The sequence below is a fragment of the Trachemys scripta genome, chromosome 1 (assembly GCF_013100865.1).
Source record: "Trachemys scripta elegans isolate TJP31775 chromosome 1, CAS_Tse_1.0, whole genome shotgun sequence".
In the NCBI taxonomy this organism is placed as follows: Eukaryota; Metazoa; Chordata; order Testudines; family Emydidae; genus Trachemys; species Trachemys scripta.
Window position 1 is genome coordinate 345,425,948 of NC_048298.1, and position 20,394 is coordinate 345,446,341.

At 44.6% G+C, this 20,394-nt stretch overlaps 1 protein-coding gene across 1 annotated transcript in view; it reads left to right on the top strand.

Annotated features, from left to right (window-relative positions):
* The window catches only part of LOC117889108 (disintegrin and metalloproteinase domain-containing protein 20-like), a 181,114-nt gene extending 177,900 nt beyond the window's left edge, over positions 1-3,214 (top strand). The window contains exon 15 of the mRNA XM_034792988.1: positions 3,211-3,214. Within this exon, the coding sequence (XP_034648879.1) occupies positions 3,211-3,214 (4 nt within the window). The remainder of the gene's footprint in view (positions 1-3,210) is intronic.
* The last annotated feature ends 17,180 nt before the right edge of the window (positions 3,215-20,394 follow it).

Below are 20,394 nucleotides of genomic sequence, written 5' to 3' on the forward strand. Positions count from 1 at the left end.
TGCCACGCATTGCTGGCCACCTGCAAAAGCACCTCTGTTATATTTACTAACTGGTCCATTATTAGCCTAGGGTACTGCCACAGATCTGGTTGGGCTCCCTGCTGCTGGATGCTCTCCTGACTGTTGTGAGAAAATTCAAACTAGACCGTGTTGGAAATTTTCTTCCAAAACTGAGTGTAGTCAGAAAATACCAATTAGGCAGAATGAAATGTTTCATCAAATCTAGTACAGATGCAACTAAACCTTCATCAATCACCATCTCCCCGCAGTGCCAGGGGATGGGGAAGGACAGCACTGCTGTGCTTTACCTTCCCACCTTTCCCATAGCTACAGGGGGGCAGGCAGGCAGAGCATCGGAAGCATTGTCTCCCCACTTTCCCAGCTGGCTCTAGGGGACAGACAGGCAAAGCACCATGATTGCACCTTACTTGCTCTGGGAACTCGAGGGGATTGACAGGGAAGCAGAGTGAAGGGGCTTTCTGCCTCTCCAGCTGCAGGGCTTTTGAAATTGATTAGAGCCTTCCTTGAATGTAGCTGGGGAGCTAAAAAAATATGTTTTGGTTGTCCCAAAGTGGAATTTTTCTTCAAAGTCTTTCTGCAATTTTTTGGTGGTTTTGACATTCTGTCCAGCTTTGGGATTACATTTTCTCAAAACCACGACAGTTTTAACAGAAAGAGACCCACCCTCCCAGACACACACACAGACACTTCCTCTTTTTGCCCAGTTCTAAACCACACATTGATTCACACGTGCCCTTTGCTTGCTGGGACAGGGTTGAGCTTAGGTACTGTTCCTAGCTTTGTGTGGCTAGAGGCACAGTACCTAAGCTCAACCCTGCTGGAGCAGATCTCAAGTCTGACACCTTTCTTGGCAGAGATGACCCCTGCAGTCCAAATGCCGAGGTGCTGAAATGTGCAGTCTCCCCAACAGCTTTTGCACATTCCTCAGAATCCCACTGAAAGGGTGAGCTGTCTGGTTTACAGTTTACCTCTTCAGGGGTACCTCTAGTGAAAGCCAACAGACATACACAAACTTTGCACAGCTTTCCAAAACACCACTACTCTTTACTTAGTACTATGAGAAAACCAGATCTATACAAAATAACAGACACTCCAAAAAGTGTTTCCCTGTGTCATGTTCCTCACCACTGTGAATTTTCTTTGGGGTTGGTCCTGTGGCACCTTTAAGACTAACAGAAGTATTGGGAGCATAAGCTTTCATCGGTAATAACCTCACTTCTTCAGATGCACCTCACTTCTTCCCTTGCATCTGAAGAAGTGAGGTTCTTACCCACGAAAGTTTATGCTCCCAATACTTCTGTTAGTCTTAAAGGTGCCACAGGACCCTCTGTTGCTTTTTACAGATTCACGGCTACCCCTCTGATACTTTGGGGTTGGGCAGAGTTTTCTGTGGTGTCTAGAATCTTTCCCCTGCAGCTCGTGACTTCTCTTCAAATTCTTGGAGCCTTTTCATCCAAGCTAGCTGTTTCTGACATTGATTGATTCACAAACTGGATTCTCCTCCCCCTTGTCCCCGCTATGAAAGCATGCCCTTCTCTCCCTGTCTCCTGGCATGTGATGGAGTGTACACCCTCCACACCAGTCAGGAAGGGGTTAAAATGCAGTTTTGGCCTCAGGCAGCCCCACCATGCTGAACCTGCAAGGCATGCCAATCTTGGAGCAAGAAATTAAAAAGGGAGAAGCTCAATTTAAAAAGACCCAGCCATAGGAGGAGGACATATCTCTCCCCACTAGTTCACAGAAAGGAGTACTGTGGAGGATGGAACTGCCAAGGAGGTTCTGCAAACATTTCTGGGTAGCCTTTGAGGATACTAGCTGGGCTACGGCTTGTCAGGTATATCTTGAAAGGAGGGAGGCGAGGGACTTGTTAGGACTATTTTTGTTGTGTTTTTCTTTTGTTACCTTTCCACTGAGGCCTTAAAAGGGCTTGGGAAGAATATTTTTAAGCAGGCCACAGTAGGAAGACATCCATGGAAGAAGCAGGAGGTGTGAGGAAGTGGACCTTAGGGCTGGAACCTAGGGTAGAGGGTGGGACTGAGTTCCCCTCCAGACCACCAAAGGAAACCCTAACAAAGGCTCTGGATAAGTGTCATAAGGCCTAGTGGACCTAAAGTCAGTCTAGAACTCTGGAACAAGGCTGCCAGACTGTTACTGGAGTGCACGCTGACTTACCCTGAAAGGGGTGAGACTAAAGAGTGAGTTGGCCAGAAGGTTGAGTCACAAGAAAAAGAGGAGCCACCTGAAAACCTGAATGACTGGTCAGTGAGGCTATGGAGAGGGAAAACCTGACTAGGGGAAAACTTACTCATCCCCAAGGCAGTCATATGGCTGATGAGTCTCTTTGTCTCATTCCCAAAACTTCTGTTCTTCTGTAACAGGGTTCACGACCTGCCCTCTTCCTGGGGCCTGCTTGCTGCCCCCAATAAGGCTCAGAGAGTCTTCAGGGTTGCGCAACACCTGTGTCTTTATTTACTTAAGGTTGTCCCACCACCAGTGTCTATTTATATACAAGCTTTACAGGATTAGTCACCTCCTTTACAGGCAGAGACAGCCTTCAGCTAGGAGGCCTCCACTTCCCTCCCTGGCTGTCCCCTGCCTTCTGGCTCCCTCCCAGCCTTTATAGCCCTTGGCTTGTCAGGCCAGCAGGTGTTGCCAATCCTCAGACTGGCATCAGGCCTTTTCTGTCAGCCCCAATCTGTTTCCCCTGATTGGACCTGACCGGGCAGGGGCTAATTAGGTGCTTTTGCACCAGCACCCTGCTACACCATCCAATAGCCTTCCTTTTTTCCCCTCCTGGCAGTCCTTTTCAAAACCCTGTTATCTGACCTTTGTCCCTTTGTCCTCTTTGGGGATTTTTTTTGTTCTTTTCAAGTAATGACCACACTATGAGTGTTCCACTTCAGGTGTGAACACGCCTTTGATTGGAGATTTTAGATAGCGATGCCTTTTTGGTATCAGATGACCTGCCCTCAGTTAGTGCTCAATGGTCTTGGCCTGAGATGGGTGACTGTAGCAATACAAGAGACACTCTGATGTTTCTAAAGTCTCAGTACTGACCTCTGCACCCTCCGCACCATCCATGGCCTCTGGATCACAGAAAACTACTGTGCAGTTAGATCGCCAGACGCCCACAAAGACCAGAGTAGCACCGGTACTGACCCCTCTCAGCTTGGTCTCCCCTCTTTTCAGTTGACCTCTGGTCCTGGAGAAGTTTAGCTTCCCTAAAGACCTCTTTGTCTCAGATGAACCCAAGTCTCCTCTGCTCATAGGTACGCAGGGTCTTTCGGTATCCCACTCGTCCTCTGTACTGTCTTTTTCCCAAGTACCAACATACCACTCTGTACTGAAAATACAATTCATAGGGACATACTTGGATTCATTGACAACCAGGGTCTACCTCCTCACAGATGGATTCATAACATTAGCATATCTAGTTAGGACCATTCAGGGGAGTCCATGAACCTCAGTAAGGAACTGTGTACAGCTCCTGAGTCATTTGGCAGCCTGCACCTTCGTGACTGATCATGCAAAACTATTCGTCCTAGACGGGTGGAAAAATCAACTCAATGTCTGTGCTGACATTCCTTTCATTTGCCCACCTCCAACAACAACCTTCACAATGGATACATCTCTCTTGAGATAGGGAGCTCACCTCAGTACTCTCACAACTCAGGGCAGATGGTCACCTCAGGAAACCAATCTTCACATCAACCGGTTTGAACTCCTGGGTAGTCAGGAATGCTTGCCATCATTTCTCACCTCTCATCGGGGCAAATCACTTAGATCATGATGGACAATGTGGCCTGCATAGTCTACATCAATAAACAGGGAGGAATAAGGTCCCCATCTCCATGTGCTAAAGCCACAAAGCTGTGGAACTGGTATATAGCCCATGAGACCCAAATTTCAGCTGTCTACCTTCCGGGTGTTCAAAATACCCCAGCAGATATTCTCAGCAGGTGCTTCTCCAAGGACTATGAATGGGATCTGGCCTCTCAAACTCTCCTTTGTATTACTCCTGGAGGAATTCTGTGCTACTGCGGAATGCAGAATTTTGCAGAATTCCCTGTTTTTCCTGCAGAATTTCATGCTGCCATGAGGGGCTACTGGACTCTGCAGAGCCCAGCTTGCAGTGAGCAGAGCACCGAGCCTGGTGGGGCTGGAGGGTGCACGCTCTTTGATCCTAATTGTCCCAGGAGGGGAGAGGACCTTGGAGACCCAGCCAGCTCTGGTAAATGGTGAGGATGGGCAGGGCCCCACCACACCATGTCCCCTGGCAGTTCAGTAAAGAAGTTGGGGGGAATAAAGGCTCTGGGGGTACTTGTCTCTGGGTTGGCGGCTCCCCTGCAGCTGGGCTCTGTGGAGAAAGGGGGACTGGCATCTGGGGTCTGCCCCATGGCTGGGCTCTGTGGGTAGTGGGGGGATGACATCTCGGAGCTGCACCGGGACTGGGCTCTGTAGGGAGGGGAGGCTGGTGTCTGGGAGGGTGTCCCATGGATGGGCACTGTAGGGGTGTGTGTGCTGGTGTCTGGGCCAGGGTCTGCCCTGCAGCTAGGCTGTGGGGAGGGGAGATTGGTGTGTGGGCCAGGAGGTGCCCCATGGCTCGGTTCTTAGGGGATTGGAGTGTGAGTGTCTGGGCCAGGGGTTGCCCTTCAGCTGGGCTCTGAGGGGTTGCGACCGCAGGTGTCTGGGCCCCATGGCCACACACAGCCCCCTGAAGCACACTCCAACTGGAACTGTGTTGTTATAGGGGTTTCTTTAACTCTCTACTCCTGGAGGAATCTTTTTTGCTCTTTTCTGTATTGTTGATAGATATTCTGAGATAAATTACCAAATTAATTGAAAATATGCAGAATTTTGCAGAATTTTTAAATATTGTGTGCGGAATTTTTAATTTTTTGGCACAAAATTCCCCAAGGAATACACAGCTCCTAAAGTGGGGACTTCCAGAGGTGGATCTGTTTGCCACCTCAAGAAACAATAAGTGTCCTTTATTCTGCTCAAGAGGAGGTCTAGGCCACCACTCTCTGGGAGACGCCTTTCTCCTGTCATGGATGAAGGGACTATTCTATGTGTTTCATCCAACACTGCTAATACTAAGGGAGTTGAACAAGATCAGGCAAGACAATGCCAGGATTATACTTATAGTACTGACCTCGCTGAGACAGGCTTGGTGTCCTTACCAGTTTCAGCTACATGTCCATCCAAACTTTCGATCATTCCCCATTTCCTCTCCCAGGAAGCAGGTCATGTACTTCACCCTAACTTATATATCCTCTGCCTGAGGGCATGGCTCCTTGTGAGTCACCGGGTTATAATCCACCTGCTCTGCAGTAGTAAACAAGTGTTCCTGAACAGTAGAGGTGAGTCAACCCGAATTACTTGCCTGCAGAAGTGAAATAGATTCAGCAATTAGTGTCAATACCGCTGACATCTGCCAGGATCTGTGTCACTGTCAGTGATCCTGTATTATCTGTTGGACCTAAAGAAATCAGGATTATCAGTTAGCTCAAATAAGGTTCACTTGGCTGCGGTATCAGCATTTCATCGTCCAATAGCACAGTTTTCTATATTTCTCACTCTATATCTTCAAGTTTATTAAAAGTTTGGGGAACCTCTACCTCCAAGTTAAGGACCCCACTCCAATTGGCGACCTCAGTCTGGTACTTAATATCTCATGAGAACAGTATTTGAAGCAATGGCATCTTCACTTTTATATGAAGACTGCCCTCTTAGTAGCCATCACTTTGGGCCTCAGGTGTTCTTCAAGGAAAAGATTTCTTTACATCCACACCCTGAATGCTTACCTAAGGTACTATCAGAATATCATTTTAAGCAGTCCATTCATCTACCGAAGTTTTCCCAAAAAATTATGTCTCAACCTCTTTTCATACACTAGATGTTACCTTTCTGTCTAGATAGGACCAAACAATTTTGCAGATCACCAAGACTTTTTGTATCCATCAGAGACAAATCCAGAAAGTCTACAATCTCTGCTCAGAGACTCTTGAGGGGCATCTCTGGGTGTATCACCACATGCTATGATTCAGCTGGTGCTCAACTCCCCTAAAGGGTAATAGCACATTCTACCAGATGACAAGCAATATCCACTGCATTACTCAAAAACGTTCCAATATCTGAGATATTTAGAGCACCTACATGGGCTCCATTACATACATTTTCTAAGCACTGTGCCTTGATCCAGGCTACCAGATCCAATGCGGAACTTGGTAATGAGGCACTATTGTCAGACGTGCTGATTTTAAAATGGCTCACTTTAGTAGCTTCTGTTTAACAGCCTCCAGAGATACTAGTGGAATGGAAAGAGTTTTGCTATCACCATATGATGATATAGTATACCTGTTTTTACGTGAATATAGAACAGAAATATTTATTGAACATAACTGCCTTTTCTGCTTTATTATTGATAATTCTCTAATTTCCATTTAGTAATGGACGAATACCATTGTCTGGATTCTTTTTGTTCTAAATATATTTTCCAAACTCCTTCTTATTGTCCTTAACCATGCTGGCTGTAGGATGTAGGAACATCTTATCTGATCTAGCACTGGGTACCTCAACTGCCACAGTTTCCCTTCTGCCTGAAGTCTTCCACAGTTGGTAGGCTGCTCTGGTGCCTTCGGTGGGTTTATTGGCATTTTTCCCTTTGGCCAAACCTCAATTTAGCCTCAGTCCCCTTTCAGGGATCAAAGTTTATATGAAGTTCTGTGGAAAACCTGGAGTGAGGAATGCCAGAGAGATAGAGGATGGCAGAAGGCAGCATTTGCAAATTGGTGCCAGTTACTGAAGGTGAAAGAGCAACCCATTCACCCAGACTCGTTTAATCTGAAATACAGAAATATGATGACATGGTTCATTAAGACAGGTTGCAGAGTGATAGCCATGTTAGTCTGTATCAGCAAAAAGAATGAGGCATACTTGTGGCACCTTAGAGACTAACAAATGTATTTGGGCATAAGCTTTCGTGGGCTACAGCCCACTTCTTCAAATGCATGCAGTGGAAAATACAGTAGGAAGATATATATATATATATATATATATATACAGAGAACATGAAAAAATGGGGGTTGCCATACCAACTCTAGAGAGACTAATCAATTAAGGTGGGCTATTATCAGCAAGGGGGAAAAAAAACTTTTGTAGTGATAATCAGGATGGCCCATTAGAAACAGTTGACAAGAAGGTGTGAGTAACAGCAGGGGAAAAATTAGCATGCAGAAATAGTTTTTACTTTGTGTAATGACTCATCCACTCCCAGTCTTTATTCAAGCCTAATTTAATAGTGTCCAGTTTGCAAATTAATTCCAGTTCTGCAGTTTCTCGTTGGAGTCTGTTTTTGAAGTTTTGTTGTTGAAGAATTGCGACTTTTAGGTCTGTAATTGAGTGTACAGGGAGGTTGAAGTGTTCTCCGACTGGTTTTTGAATGTTATAATTCTTGACGTCTGATTTGTGTCCATTTATTCTTTTGGGCCAATGTACCTGGCAGAGGGGCATTGCTGGCACATGATGGCATGTATCACATTGGTAGATATGCAGATGAATGAGCCCCTGATGGTGTGGCTGATGTGATTAGGTCCTCTGATGGTGTCCCTTGAATAGATATGTGGACAGAGTTGGCAATGGGCTTTGTTTCAAGGATAGGTTCCTGGGTTAGTGTTTTTGTTGTGTAGTGTGTAGTTGCTGGTGAGTATTTGCTTCAGGTTGGGGGCTGTCTGTAAGCGAGGACTGGCCTGTCTGCCAAGATCTGTGAGAGTGAGCTATCGTCCTTCAGGATAGGTTGTAGATCCTTAATGATGCGCTGGAGAGGTTTTAGTTGGGGGCTGAAGGTGACAGCTAGTGGCGTGCTGTTACTTTCTTTCTTGGGCCTGTCCTTTAGTAGATGACTTCTGGGTACTCTTCTGGCTCTGTCAATCTGTTTCTTCACTTCAGCAGGTGGTTTTAAGAACGCTTGATAGAGTTTTAAGAACACTTGATAGAGATCTTCTAGGTGTTTGTCTCTGTCTGAGGGATTGGAGCAAATGCGGTTATATCTTAGAGCTTGGCTATAGACAATGGATTGTGTGATGTGGTCTGGATGAAAGCTGGAGGCATGTAGATAAGTATAGCGGTCAGTAGGTTTCCAGTATAGGGAGGTGTTTATATGACCATCACTTATTAGCACTGTAGTGTCCAGGAAGAGGACCGCTTGTGTGGACTGGTCCAGGCTGAGGTTGATGGTGGGATGGAAATTGTTGAAATCATGGTGGAATTCCTCAAGCGCTTCTTTTCCATGGATCCAAATGATGAAGATGTCATCAATGTAGCACAAGTAGAGTAGGGGCATTAGGGGTTGAGAACTGAGGAAGCATTGTTCTAAGTCAGCCATAAAAATGTTGGCATATGGTGGGGCCATGCGGGTACCCATAGCAGTGCCACTGACTTGAAGGTATACGTTGTCCCCAAATGTGAAATAGTTGTGGGTGAGGACNATATATACAGAGAACATGAAAAAATGGGGGTTGCCATACCAACTCTAGAGAGACTAATCAATTAAGGTGGGCTATTATCAGCAAGGGGGAAAAAAAACTTTTGTAGTGATAATCAGGATGGCCCATTAGAAACAGTTGACAAGAAGGTGTGAGTAACAGCAGGGGAAAAATTAGCATGCAGAAATAGTTTTTACTTTGTGTAATGACTCATCCACTCCCAGTCTTTATTCAAGCCTAATTTAATAGTGTCCAGTTTGCAAATTAATTCCAGTTCTGCAGTTTCTCGTTGGAGTCTGTTTTTGAAGTTTTGTTGTTGAAGAATTGCGACTTTTAGGTCTGTAATTGAGTGTACAGGGAGGTTGAAGTGTTCTCCGACTGGTTTTTGAATGTTATAATTCTTGACGTCTGATTTGTGTCCATTTATTCTTTTGGGCCAATGTACCTGGCAGAGGGGCATTGCTGGCACATGATGGCATGTATCACATTGGTAGATATGCAGATGAATGAGCCCCTGATGGTGTGGCTGATGTGATTAGGTCCTCTGATGGTGTCCCTTGAATAGATATGTGGACAGAGTTGGCAATGGGCTTTGTTTCAAGGATAGGTTCCTGGGTTAGTGTTTTTGTTGTGTAGTGTGTAGTTGCTGGTGAGTATTTGCTTCAGGTTGGGGGCTGTCTGTAAGCGAGGACTGGCCTGTCTGCCAAGATCTGTGAGAGTGAGCTATCGTCCTTCAGGATAGGTTGTAGATCCTTAATGATGCGCTGGAGAGGTTTTAGTTGGGGGCTGAAGGTGACAGCTAGTGGCGTGCTGTTACTTTCTTTCTTGGGCCTGTCCTTTAGTAGATGACTTCTGGGTACTCTTCTGGCTCTGTCAATCTGTTTCTTCACTTCAGCAGGTGGTTTTAAGAACGCTTGATAGAGTTTTAAGAACACTTGATAGAGATCTTCTAGGTGTTTGTCTCTGTCTGAGGGATTGGAGCAAATGCGGTTATATCTTAGAGCTTGGCTATAGACAATGGATTGTGTGATGTGGTCTGGATGAAAGCTGGAGGCATGTAGATAAGTATAGCGGTCAGTAGGTTTCCAGTATAGGGAGGTGTTTATATGACCATCACTTATTAGCACTGTAGTGTCCAGGAAGAGGACCGCTTGTGTGGACTGGTCCAGGCTGAGGTTGATGGTGGGATGGAAATTGTTGAAATCATGGTGGAATTCCTCAAGCGCTTCTTTTCCATGGATCCAAATGATGAAGATGTCATCAATGTAGCACAAGTAGAGTAGGGGCATTAGGGGTTGAGAACTGAGGAAGCATTGTTCTAAGTCAGCCATAAAAATGTTGGCATATGGTGGGGCCATGCGGGTACCCATAGCAGGGCCACTGACTTGAAGGTATATGTTGTCCCCAAATGTGAAATAGTTGGGGTGAGGACAAAGTCACAAAGTTCAGCCACTGGGTTTGCCGTGACATTATCAGGGATACTGTTCCTGATGGCTTGTAGTCCATCTTTGTGTGGAATGTTGGTGTAGAGGGCTTCTACATCCATAGGTGTTTTCTAGAAGATCACCAATATATTGCAGTTTCCTCAGAAAGTCAGTGGTGTCTCGAAGATAGCTAGGAGTGCTGGTAGCATAGGGCAAGGAGAGAGTCTACATAGCCAGACAATCCTGCTGTCAGGGTGCCAATGCCTGAGATGATGGAGCATCCAGGATTTCCAGATTTATGGATCTTAGGTAGCAAATAGAATACCCCTGGTCGGGATTCTAGGGGTGTGTCTGTGCAGATTTGTTCCTGTGCTTTTTCAGGGAGTTTCTTGAGCAGAGGGTGCAATTTCTTTTGGTAACCCTCAGTGGGATCAGAGGGTAATGGCCTGCAGAATGTGGTGTTAGAGAGCTGCCTAGCAGCCTCTCGTTCATATGCCAACCTATTCATGATGACGACAGCACCTCCTTTGTCAGCCTTTTTGATTATGATATCAGAGTTGTTCCTGAGGCTGTGGATGGCATTGTATTCTGCATGGCTGTCATGTAACACAGCTGGTTTGATAGATTTTAATAAGCATCTTCTCAAAACCATGCATAATAATTACAATTTCAGCTTGTTCCCAAACTGTATTGTCTAAATAGTATGTGGTTTGTATTGTAGGTCCTCCAGAAAAAAACAGGCAACACAAGGTGATTCTGGTGCTGCAGACACAGTAAGTGTTTTTCAAATAGATCGCTTCAGTTACTCCCTAATATGTGAAGAGCATATGAGCATTTTCTAGTCTGGAAGATAATCAAAACTTCTCTTCCTTTTTTTCTAATTTGAAAAATGATCATGCATATCTGAAAATAGTAAAGCCAGAATATGACAGGAGGAACACCAGTATTGCAACTACTACAGATAAGATTCCCAAATCCACTCCATCTTAATCTTTTATTTTTAGTTCCTTTTAGCTTTCCATAACATTCACTTTTGGGGATGAAATTTTTGAAGCCCACAGTTTGCTTTTATTTTAGTTGATTTGTTTTTGTTTTGTTTTGTTGAATTGTAAGCAAAAAAGTTATTCAGCTATTTTACAAACAAGGAGAATGGGAGTGAAATACAGTGACTGTAACCTACACACCTCCTGGGTATGGTGGTCTGTCCTATCTAGTGGCACTGAGACCACTTAGAGAGCGAGAAAGATTAATGAGTCTGTTCTACAGCCTTAGCTCAGTGCCATTTGGCTTTTAGCTCATGCAATAAAGGCTCATGCATTTAGCTCTAGAGCTTCCATGTTCAATCCCGCCCGCTGACAACCGGCATCTGTCAGTGTTACATTGTAGCACAGAAACATTTTGGGGTAGCAAGTTGATATTTGGAAGGAAAACAGTCCTTAGAGAGAAGTGCTTTTCAGTGAAAATCAGCTTTGATATGGGCGTAGCATGACAGAAACTCTGGATTCATAACAGTAGAATTCAGTTCAGAATCAGGCCTATTGCCTCACTGAGTTTACACCATGTTCGGGACAGGAGACCCTTGAAATGTCTTAAAAATAGATCCAGATTATAGAATTTCATTTTTATGTTTTAAATTAATAACTAAGAAATACTATCAAAACTACTCTGAGTAAATCATAGATTCATAAATTCCAAGGCCAGAAGGGACCATTGTGATCATCTAGTCTGACCTCCTGTATAACACAGAACTTTCCCCAAATAATTCCTAGAGCAGATCTTGTAGAAAAACGTCCAATCTTGATTTACAAATTATCAGTGATGGAGAATCCACTGGGATCCTTGGTAAGTTGTTCCAATAGTTAACAGTGAAAGTAATTAAAACTTTACACCATATTTCCAGTCTGAATTTGTGTCGTTTCAACTTTCAGCCATTGCATTGTGTAATATCTTTCTCTGATCAATTAAAGTGCCTACTATTAAATATGTCTTTCCTGTGTAGATACGTATAGTCACCCCTAAATCTTCTCTATGTTAAACTAAATATATTGAACTTTTTGAGTCTATCACTATAAGACATGTTTTCTAATGCTTCAATCATTTCTTGTGGCTCTTCTCTGAACCCTCTCCAGTTTATTAACATCTTTCTTGACTACTAGATACAGTATTCCAGCAACAGTTGCACTAGTGCCAAATACAAAGGTAAAATAACCACTCTACTCCTACTAAAGACTCCCTTTATTATCCATCTCAGGATCTCATTAGCTTTTTTGGACAAGGAATTTTGCTAATTATCCACCATGATCACCAAATCTTCTTCAGAGTCACTGCTTCTCAGAATAGAATCCCCTATTCAGTAATTATGGCCTACATTCTTTCTTCCTAGATATATACATTTACATTTAGCCATATTAAAAATGCATACTGTTTGTTTGTGCCCATTTTATCAAGTGGCTGAGAACATTCTGTATCAGTGACCAGTCCTCTTTGTTATTTACTATTCCCCCAATGTTTGTGTCATCTGTAAACTATATCAGTGGTAATTTTATATTTTCTTCCAGCTCATTAATACAAATGTTAAATTAGACCCAAGAACTGATCCCTGTGGGACCCCACTAGAAGCACACCCGTTGGATGATTCCCCATTTACAATTACTTTTTGAGACCTAATCATTAGCCAGCTTTTAATCCATTTGATGTGTGCCATGTTAATTTTATATCTTTCTAGATTTTAAATAAAAATAGTCACTGTTTAGAGCAACTGCATCTGTATTTCCCCCTCATTGTCCAGCAATGGCACCCATTGTAGGCTCCTGGCTCTTCAGCCATCATCTCTCTTGGGCAGAGACCTACATCTCTCTTAATCCTGACCGGGATTTTTTTAGGCCGCACTGTTCCCTGTCTACACTGTGAGTTCCCTGGCAAGCCAGAAGGCCTAAATTGGCCTGTGTCTGCACTTTGCTTTCTCCTCAGAGGCTATGAACTGTTATAATTGTCCACAGTTCTAAGTTACCACACAGCCCTTTCTAAGCAAGCACATTTATTCTTAAGGTGAAAGCACTAAAACACAGATTAAAATAATACAAGAACTAACAGACACATGCTAAAAATCTTCCCAGCAGTCACCCCACTGCAACTCCATCCCAATGGCAGGTATCAGTCCTTCCAAATCTTACCCCCACCTACTGGGGACAAAAGGTCCTGTCCATTTGCTGGATCAGAAAGAAATCCTTGAGTCAGTTTAAACTCAGGCTATTTATCCAAAAGTCCTTTCTTTGTCTGTTGGCCTCTGGAGAATCCAGTTTGAACTAATATATGCAAGCATCACCCAAGGAGGTGGTACATCTCTGGAGATGTTTAAGGGTCTTAGGCACCATCTGACCCTTTCACTCTCTCTCTCTCTCTCTCCATGGTATATATAATAAGAGCTAATTTAGACTCAATTGAGAGTCTTGTTACATACTACATATCTGAAATCACTGATACCTAGGTCTAAGTATTAGGCCTACTTTGGGAGAGTGTCTCTATTGCAAGAGTGTGCACCAGTAGTGAGGCTCCCCCACTAACAGCTGACATCTCTGAGAGCTGTGCTAAGTGTGTGTGGGGGCCTGAAGACATCTTGGCAAGTGGCCAGCCGGTCAGCTGGTGGAGAGATGTGGCAAGCGGCCAGCAGGGTGGCTGGTGGAAAGGGCCAGAGAAGAGCCCCACAGAGATGTGGCCAATCAGCCGTTGGGGCAATGAGCAAGTGCCCATGCAGTGCAGTGTGTAAGGTGCCTCCTTACCCCCCTTGCCTTCCACAAGGGAGGTGAACTCTGGATGAACCTCTGGACTCTGGTGCTGCCCTGGCCAAGGACAGCAACTGTGAGTGGGGTACAGAGAAGGGACAGGCACATTAAAAGGACTTTTGGGTTGCTGGACTTAAGACTCTGAGGAGAAAAGAATACTGCCCTACTTACTTGGGGGTGGGTCTTTTGCTCATGGTTTGTGTTTATGATACCTAGTTGCGGTATCTTACCTAGTGTTTTCCCAAATTAATGCTGAGTTAATAACCTCCTTTTATTAAAAGTTTTGCTACGCTCAGACTCTGTGCTTGTGAGAGTGGAAGTATTGCCTCCTACAGGTGCCCAGGGATGGTGTGTAATTATCCCAGGTCACTGGGTGGGGGCTCGAGCCGGTTTTGTGTTGTATTGTTGAAAAGGAACACTTAGATACTGAACCCGGCCCTTGTTGCTCCTGGCTCCACCCCGCAGAAGGGTTACAAAAGCATCAAATATATATGTGACTGGTCTGGACTTTATTCTGTTTGCACATTATTAGTGAGACCAAGTCATGATCTTTTGTACCTAATTTACCATTAATTTTGAGTTCTGTGATGAGTTCCTTTTTCTTTTTCATGATGAGGTATAATAAAAAAATCCCCCATGCTGGATTCAGTACTCTTTGAGTTAGGAAATGATCATCTGAAAACTGACTATGTAAAAACAGGTCCTTCTTACTTGCTTCCTGTGTATATCCAGCCACAGCAAAAGATGTTCCTGACCAAACTAAGTTTTTACTCTGTGGCCCTTCATAGCCCAGCAGAGACAACATCACTATGAGAAATCATGCATCAGCAGAACTGTGAACTAAGTTCTGAAGACACGTTGCTGGTACTTGAGCAAAGATCTCAGATTGGTGTTCAGATGCCATGGGAGTTTATGGTGCTGGCAGTCTGACTGAGAATGTTCAATCTGGAGTCACTGAGACTGATGCAAAGAATGAATGTAGCTGTTCTGTAATAATCTTGTCTTCCTTGAGTGCCCCTTCAGCATCTCAACCATCCAGTGGCCCCACTGATTTTTTGGCAGGCTTCCTGCTTCTGATGTACTTAGCAATTTTTTGCTGTTAACTTCTGGGTCTTTTGCTAGTTGCTCTTCAAATTCTACCTAATTAAGAACATAAGAGTGGGCATACTGTATCAGACCAATGGTCCATCTAGTCTAGTATCCTGTCTTCTGACAGTGGCCAGTGGCAGATGTTTCAGAATGAACAGAACAGGCAATCGTTGATTGATATCCTTTCTCGTCCACTCCCAGCTTCTGGCAATCAGAGGCTAGGGACACTCCGAGCACGGGGTTGCATCCCTTACTATCTTGTCTAATAGCCATTGATGGACCTATCCTCCATGAACTTATTTAGTTCTTCTTTGAACCCGGTTATACTTTTGGCCTTCACAACATCCCCTGGCAACGAGTTTCACTGGCGATAGGGTGGGATTCTCCCTAATGGAGCTACTTAGTGGACTGGGACCTAAGTGAATCAAGTTATACTGGAAATTTTACAACTAAATCAGTGTAAATACTCAAGAGTGAAAAATGCATTGCAACATGCTATACACAGACACACACACACAGTCGTAGAAAAAATGTGCAATGATCTATGAAATTTGAAAACCAGCATGTGAGCATGTGATGCAATATCCCAAAGCACTCTCACAAGGGACATAGTTAAGGTTGTTTATGCAACTGGCTGAGGCTTGAAGGCATGAGGATTTTCTATTGTCAATTTATTTATTTATATCTCAAGCAATCCTGGACTTCGTGATTATTTATATTTTAATGTTGCAATAGTTTTCTAAGGGATAAGATGGATGAATAGTGAGACCCTTATTATAAATCTAAAGAAATAAATCAAATGTCCTGACTTGAGGGCTTAGCTTGAGGTCTCTTTTGAAATGTTTTGGAATAGTAATACATATCACACGGAAATTGGTAAGTTTACCAAATAATGTTTCCATGTTGTACAAACTTTTGCTTCTTCAGAAATAGTTCCAAAGGAATATTGCAGCTTAGACCTCTGAATGCCAGATCCTGAATGACTGTGGGCAGGATAAATGTGATTACATAAAGTTTGCCAGTTACATAGACCATGCTTTAATCATTGTACTGTTTTTTTGTTTTGTTTTGTTTTAGAAGAGTGTGAAGAAGAAAAGCAGTATTCAGTCTAAAAAGTAGAGGGGAAGCTATTTGTTTAATGAAACAGAGGATACTGGAAGATTGAAAAAACAATGTTGTTTTTATCAGTTCAGCCACTGAAAGAACATGTGGAACACTGCTGAGATAGTGGTGTGTCAAAATTCCCAGTTACGTGGGATTTATGGAGAATTACCTAGTTTTGAAATTGTCAGTTTATTTTGTTCTTCTGTTCCACTTTATTTGAATAAACAGGTTTTGTCCTTATTTATGCTTTTCTTTCTGTATTCACATAAGTGTCTTCTCAGAGCTTCATAGAATCTCATCCTGCTTCTAAGCTGGTTCTGTCCTCTGTATCCCTAGGACTTATCCCTAGAACTCTCTATGCCTAGGAAGCAGAAACTTAGCTGTTCTTTGAGTGCATTCACATGTGCTTTCCACTGTATGTGTATACACACCTCAAGTACAGTTTTCAAAGAACTCTTTCCCTCACTGGGGGACTTGAACATCCTCTGTTGCCACACACCACTGCAGGCTGGCATAAGAGGGTGGAGCAGCTCCCAACCTCACTCAGTCCCTTCTTACCACCAGTGGTGGTTTTGGAAGCAATCTCAAACGTGTTTGAATAAGTGCATCCCTAATGCCTCTGTGTGTGTGTGTGTGTGTGTGTGTGTGTGTGTGTCCCTACCAAATTCACGCTCATGAAAAACACATCATGGACCATGAAATCTTCCCAGTGAAATATGCCAAGAAAGGGCAAAGCTGGAGGCACCCCAGCTGGGGCTTCTACCATGCACAGAGCTTCAGCTGCTAGTCCTGGCAGGTCTGGGGAGGGACTGGACTTCCTCTTCTCCTGCAAGGGCCATTCCCAGAGCCAGATCAGACCCACCTCCAGGAACCTCCACTGGCTACAGGAAGCTCAGCACTCCCATTCCACTTCCTTTCCCCATTGCTCCCAAGCTACAGGGGGAGAGGTCACTACATAGGGAGCAATCACGAAGCTGCCCCTCCCTGGCTCTGGACCCAGTGCTTGGGGCTTAAAGGGGCCTTGGACTGGCTGTGGGAGGGGGACCACAAGGCCCCCCTGATCACAGGACAGTTGCCTACTTGTAAGGCCAGCCCTGCACCCCCAAAAAAGTGATGACCCTCCCATACCATGCAACCCTCATGTCTGTGCTATTTGCTGCTCTCCAGTTGCCCAGTTCTAAGGCAGTGCATGTCAGCAGCAGCACAGAAATAAGGGTAACAATACCGTGACCCGCTACAATAGCCTTGCGACCCCGCCCCACAACCCTCTTTTGGGTCGGCACCACAAGGTTATAACACCGTGAAATTTCAGATGTAAATATCTGAAACTGTGAAGTTGATGATTTTTAAAATCCTATGATGTGAGATATATATATATATATTAGTTAAGTTTAAGTTAGTTTTAAGTGCTAGATTTTAGTTTAAACAAGTTTTTATCTTTTAGTACCAGGCTTCATATCTGGCCTGCTTAAAATGTTTTGAAGAATCCCACATCAGTGACAAATGTCACATTTATAAAAGATTTAAGCTCCATTCAATGAAAGAAAGAGTGGTGACTCTCAAGTGTTTACCCATGGAAGCAACGTTTTAGCCTCCATGAGATTCATCTCATAGGGAGAGCACTCCAAGTACATCAGCTTTGGTATGGAGCAACCCACCAGAGATGTCTGCAGCTCCTCGGTCCCTTTCGCTGGTGCTGAAGAAAAGGCATAGGCCCTCCTCAGGCTAGGTACTTTGCTTGGGTATGTTAGTACCGAAGCCAAGTAGGGGCAGAGCACTCTTCAGCTAGAACACTCTTGCTAGAGCACTCTTCAGCTAAGAAGAAGGGTTCCCCACCTCTGGAGCTTGTGCCAGGTCTGTCAAGGGCATTCCCTGAAAAATTGCTGTGGTACAGCCATCAGTCATTGCCACTCTCAACCACCCTAGAGGCATACGCAGCCACAAGGGATCTGCTTATCCACTCAGTACCAGTATCCCAGGCGATGTAGGAAGGCTTATGGTCGGTTCTGAAACCTGCAGCTCCTACCTCATCACAGCAGGAACCCGTGGTATGATTGCCACCCAAGCCTATGCAAAGGCCAGTGCAGTTGAAAGGCAAGCCTCTGAAGATATCCCTAGCACCAACATCCCCAGGTTCAGGTTACATGTCCACAGTTCCAACTGGTTCTGCCCCCCAGCTGTCATTCGTTTGATTCTTCTTCTTCAGACTTAGAAACGCATTTGTCTGTGTCCCATCCAAGACCGAGGGCACACGCTTCATCAGAGACATGGGAAACATGGGTTATGCAGGAATCTCAGCACTGGCAATGGCCTGGTCAAGGATAAGTCCCAGGCCCAAAGCAGTGGCCATTCTAGATTTCGTCCTCCCACTATGGTCTCCCTGCAACCTGGCTAAGTTGAAGTGCTTCTCCATTTAGTCCTATCAGAAAGAAGTATCTCCAGGGCAGGCACCCCTGAACGTCATACTGCACTACCTTCTATACCTAAAACATTAGAGTTTGGCTATTAGTTCTGTACAAATACATATTGCAGCTATTTGGGCCTTGCACACCTTGGTGGATAATAGATCCCGTTTTTCCAACCCCATCATCACCAGATTCCTAAAGGGCTTAGTCAGATTGTAACGCCAACAGTTTTTCTGTGTCCGGCAAACACCTGAGGACACCATCCAGGAGATCTTGCAGGACGCCGCCAAGCTTGATGCCTCCCTGTTGGCACCGTGGCAGAAGATAAATGCCCTGAACACCTTCCTGATCCCATGCATCTTGTTCACCCTAAGGGGATCCGCCGTGGTGAAGGTGCCCCTCAACAAGGCAGACAAGATCATCTGGAAGCTGGTGAAGAAGTGGCTGTTCCTTCCCCAGAGAGCCAGCAATGAGCTGGTCTACATCGCCCACAGGCACGGCGGCGCCAACGTCCCCTGCATGGGTGACCTGTGCGATGTCGCAGTGATCACCCACGCCTTCTGCCTGCTGACGTTTCCTGGAGAAACTAAATGGATTCTTTGCTTCAGTCTTCACGGCTGAGGATGTTAGGGAAATTCCCAAACCTGAGCCGCCTTTTGTAGGTGACAAATCTGAGGAACTGTCACTGTCACGAGAGGAGGTTTTGGAATTAATTGATAAACAACATTAACAAGTCACCGGGACCAGATGGCATTCACCCAAGAGTGCTGAAAGAACTCAAATGTGAAGTTCCGGAACTGTTAACTAAGGTTTGTAACCTGTGCTTTAAATCGGCTTCTGTACCCAATGACTGGAAGTTAACTAATGTAACACCAATATTTAAAAAGGGCTCTAGAGGTGATCCCGGCAATTACAGACCGGTAAGTCTAACGTCTGTACCGGGCAAATTAGTCGAAACAATAGTTAAGAATAAAATTGTCTGACACATAGAAAAACATAAACTGTTGAGCAATAGTCAACATGGTTTCTGTAAAGGGAAATCGTGTCTTACTAATCTATTAGAATTCTTTGAAGGGGTCAACAAACATGTGGACAAGGGGGATCCAGTGGACATAGTGTACTTAGATTTCCAGAAAGCCTTTGACAAGGTCCCTCACCAAAGGGTCTTATGTAAATTAAGCTGCCATGGGATAAAAGGGAAGGTCCTTTCATGGATTGCGAACTGGTTAAAAGACAGGGAACAAAGGGTAGGAATTAATGGTAAATTCTCAGAATGGAAAGGGGTAACTAGTGGTGTTCCCCAAGGGTCAGTCCTCGGACCGATCCTATTCAACTTATTCATAAATGATCTGGAGAAAGGGGTAAACAGTGAGGTGGCAAAGTTTGCAGATGATACTAAACTGCTCAAGATAGTTAAGNTCAGGTTACATGTCCACAGTTCCAACTGGTTCTGCCCCCCAGCTGTCATTTGTTTGATTCTTCTTCAGACTTAGAAATGTATTTGTCTGTGTCCCATCCAAGAACGAGGGCAGACACTTCATCAGAGACATGGGAAACATGGGTTATGCAGGAATCTCAGCACTGGCAATGGCCTGGTCAAGGATAAGTCCCAGGCCCAAAGCAGTGGCCATTCTAGATTCCGTCCTCCCACTATGGTCTCCCTGCAACCTGGCTAAGTTGAAGTGCTTCTCCATTTAGTCCTATCAGAAAGAAATATCTCCACAGCAGGCACCCCTGAACGTCATACTGCACTATCTTCTATACCTAAAACATTAGAGTTCGGCTATTAGCTCTGTACAAATACATATTGCAGCTATTTGGGCCTTGCACACCTTGGTGGATAATAGATCCCGTTTTTCCAATCCCATCATCACCAGATTCCTAAAGGGCTTAGTCAGATTGTAACGCCAACAGTTTTTCTGTGTCCGGCAAACACCTGAGGACACCCTCCAGGAGATCTTGCAGGACGCCGCCAAGATTGATGCCTCCCTGTTGGCACCGTGGCAGAAGATAAACGCCCTGAACACCTTCCTGATCCCACACATCTTGTTCATCCTATGGGGATCCGCCACGGCGGATCCCC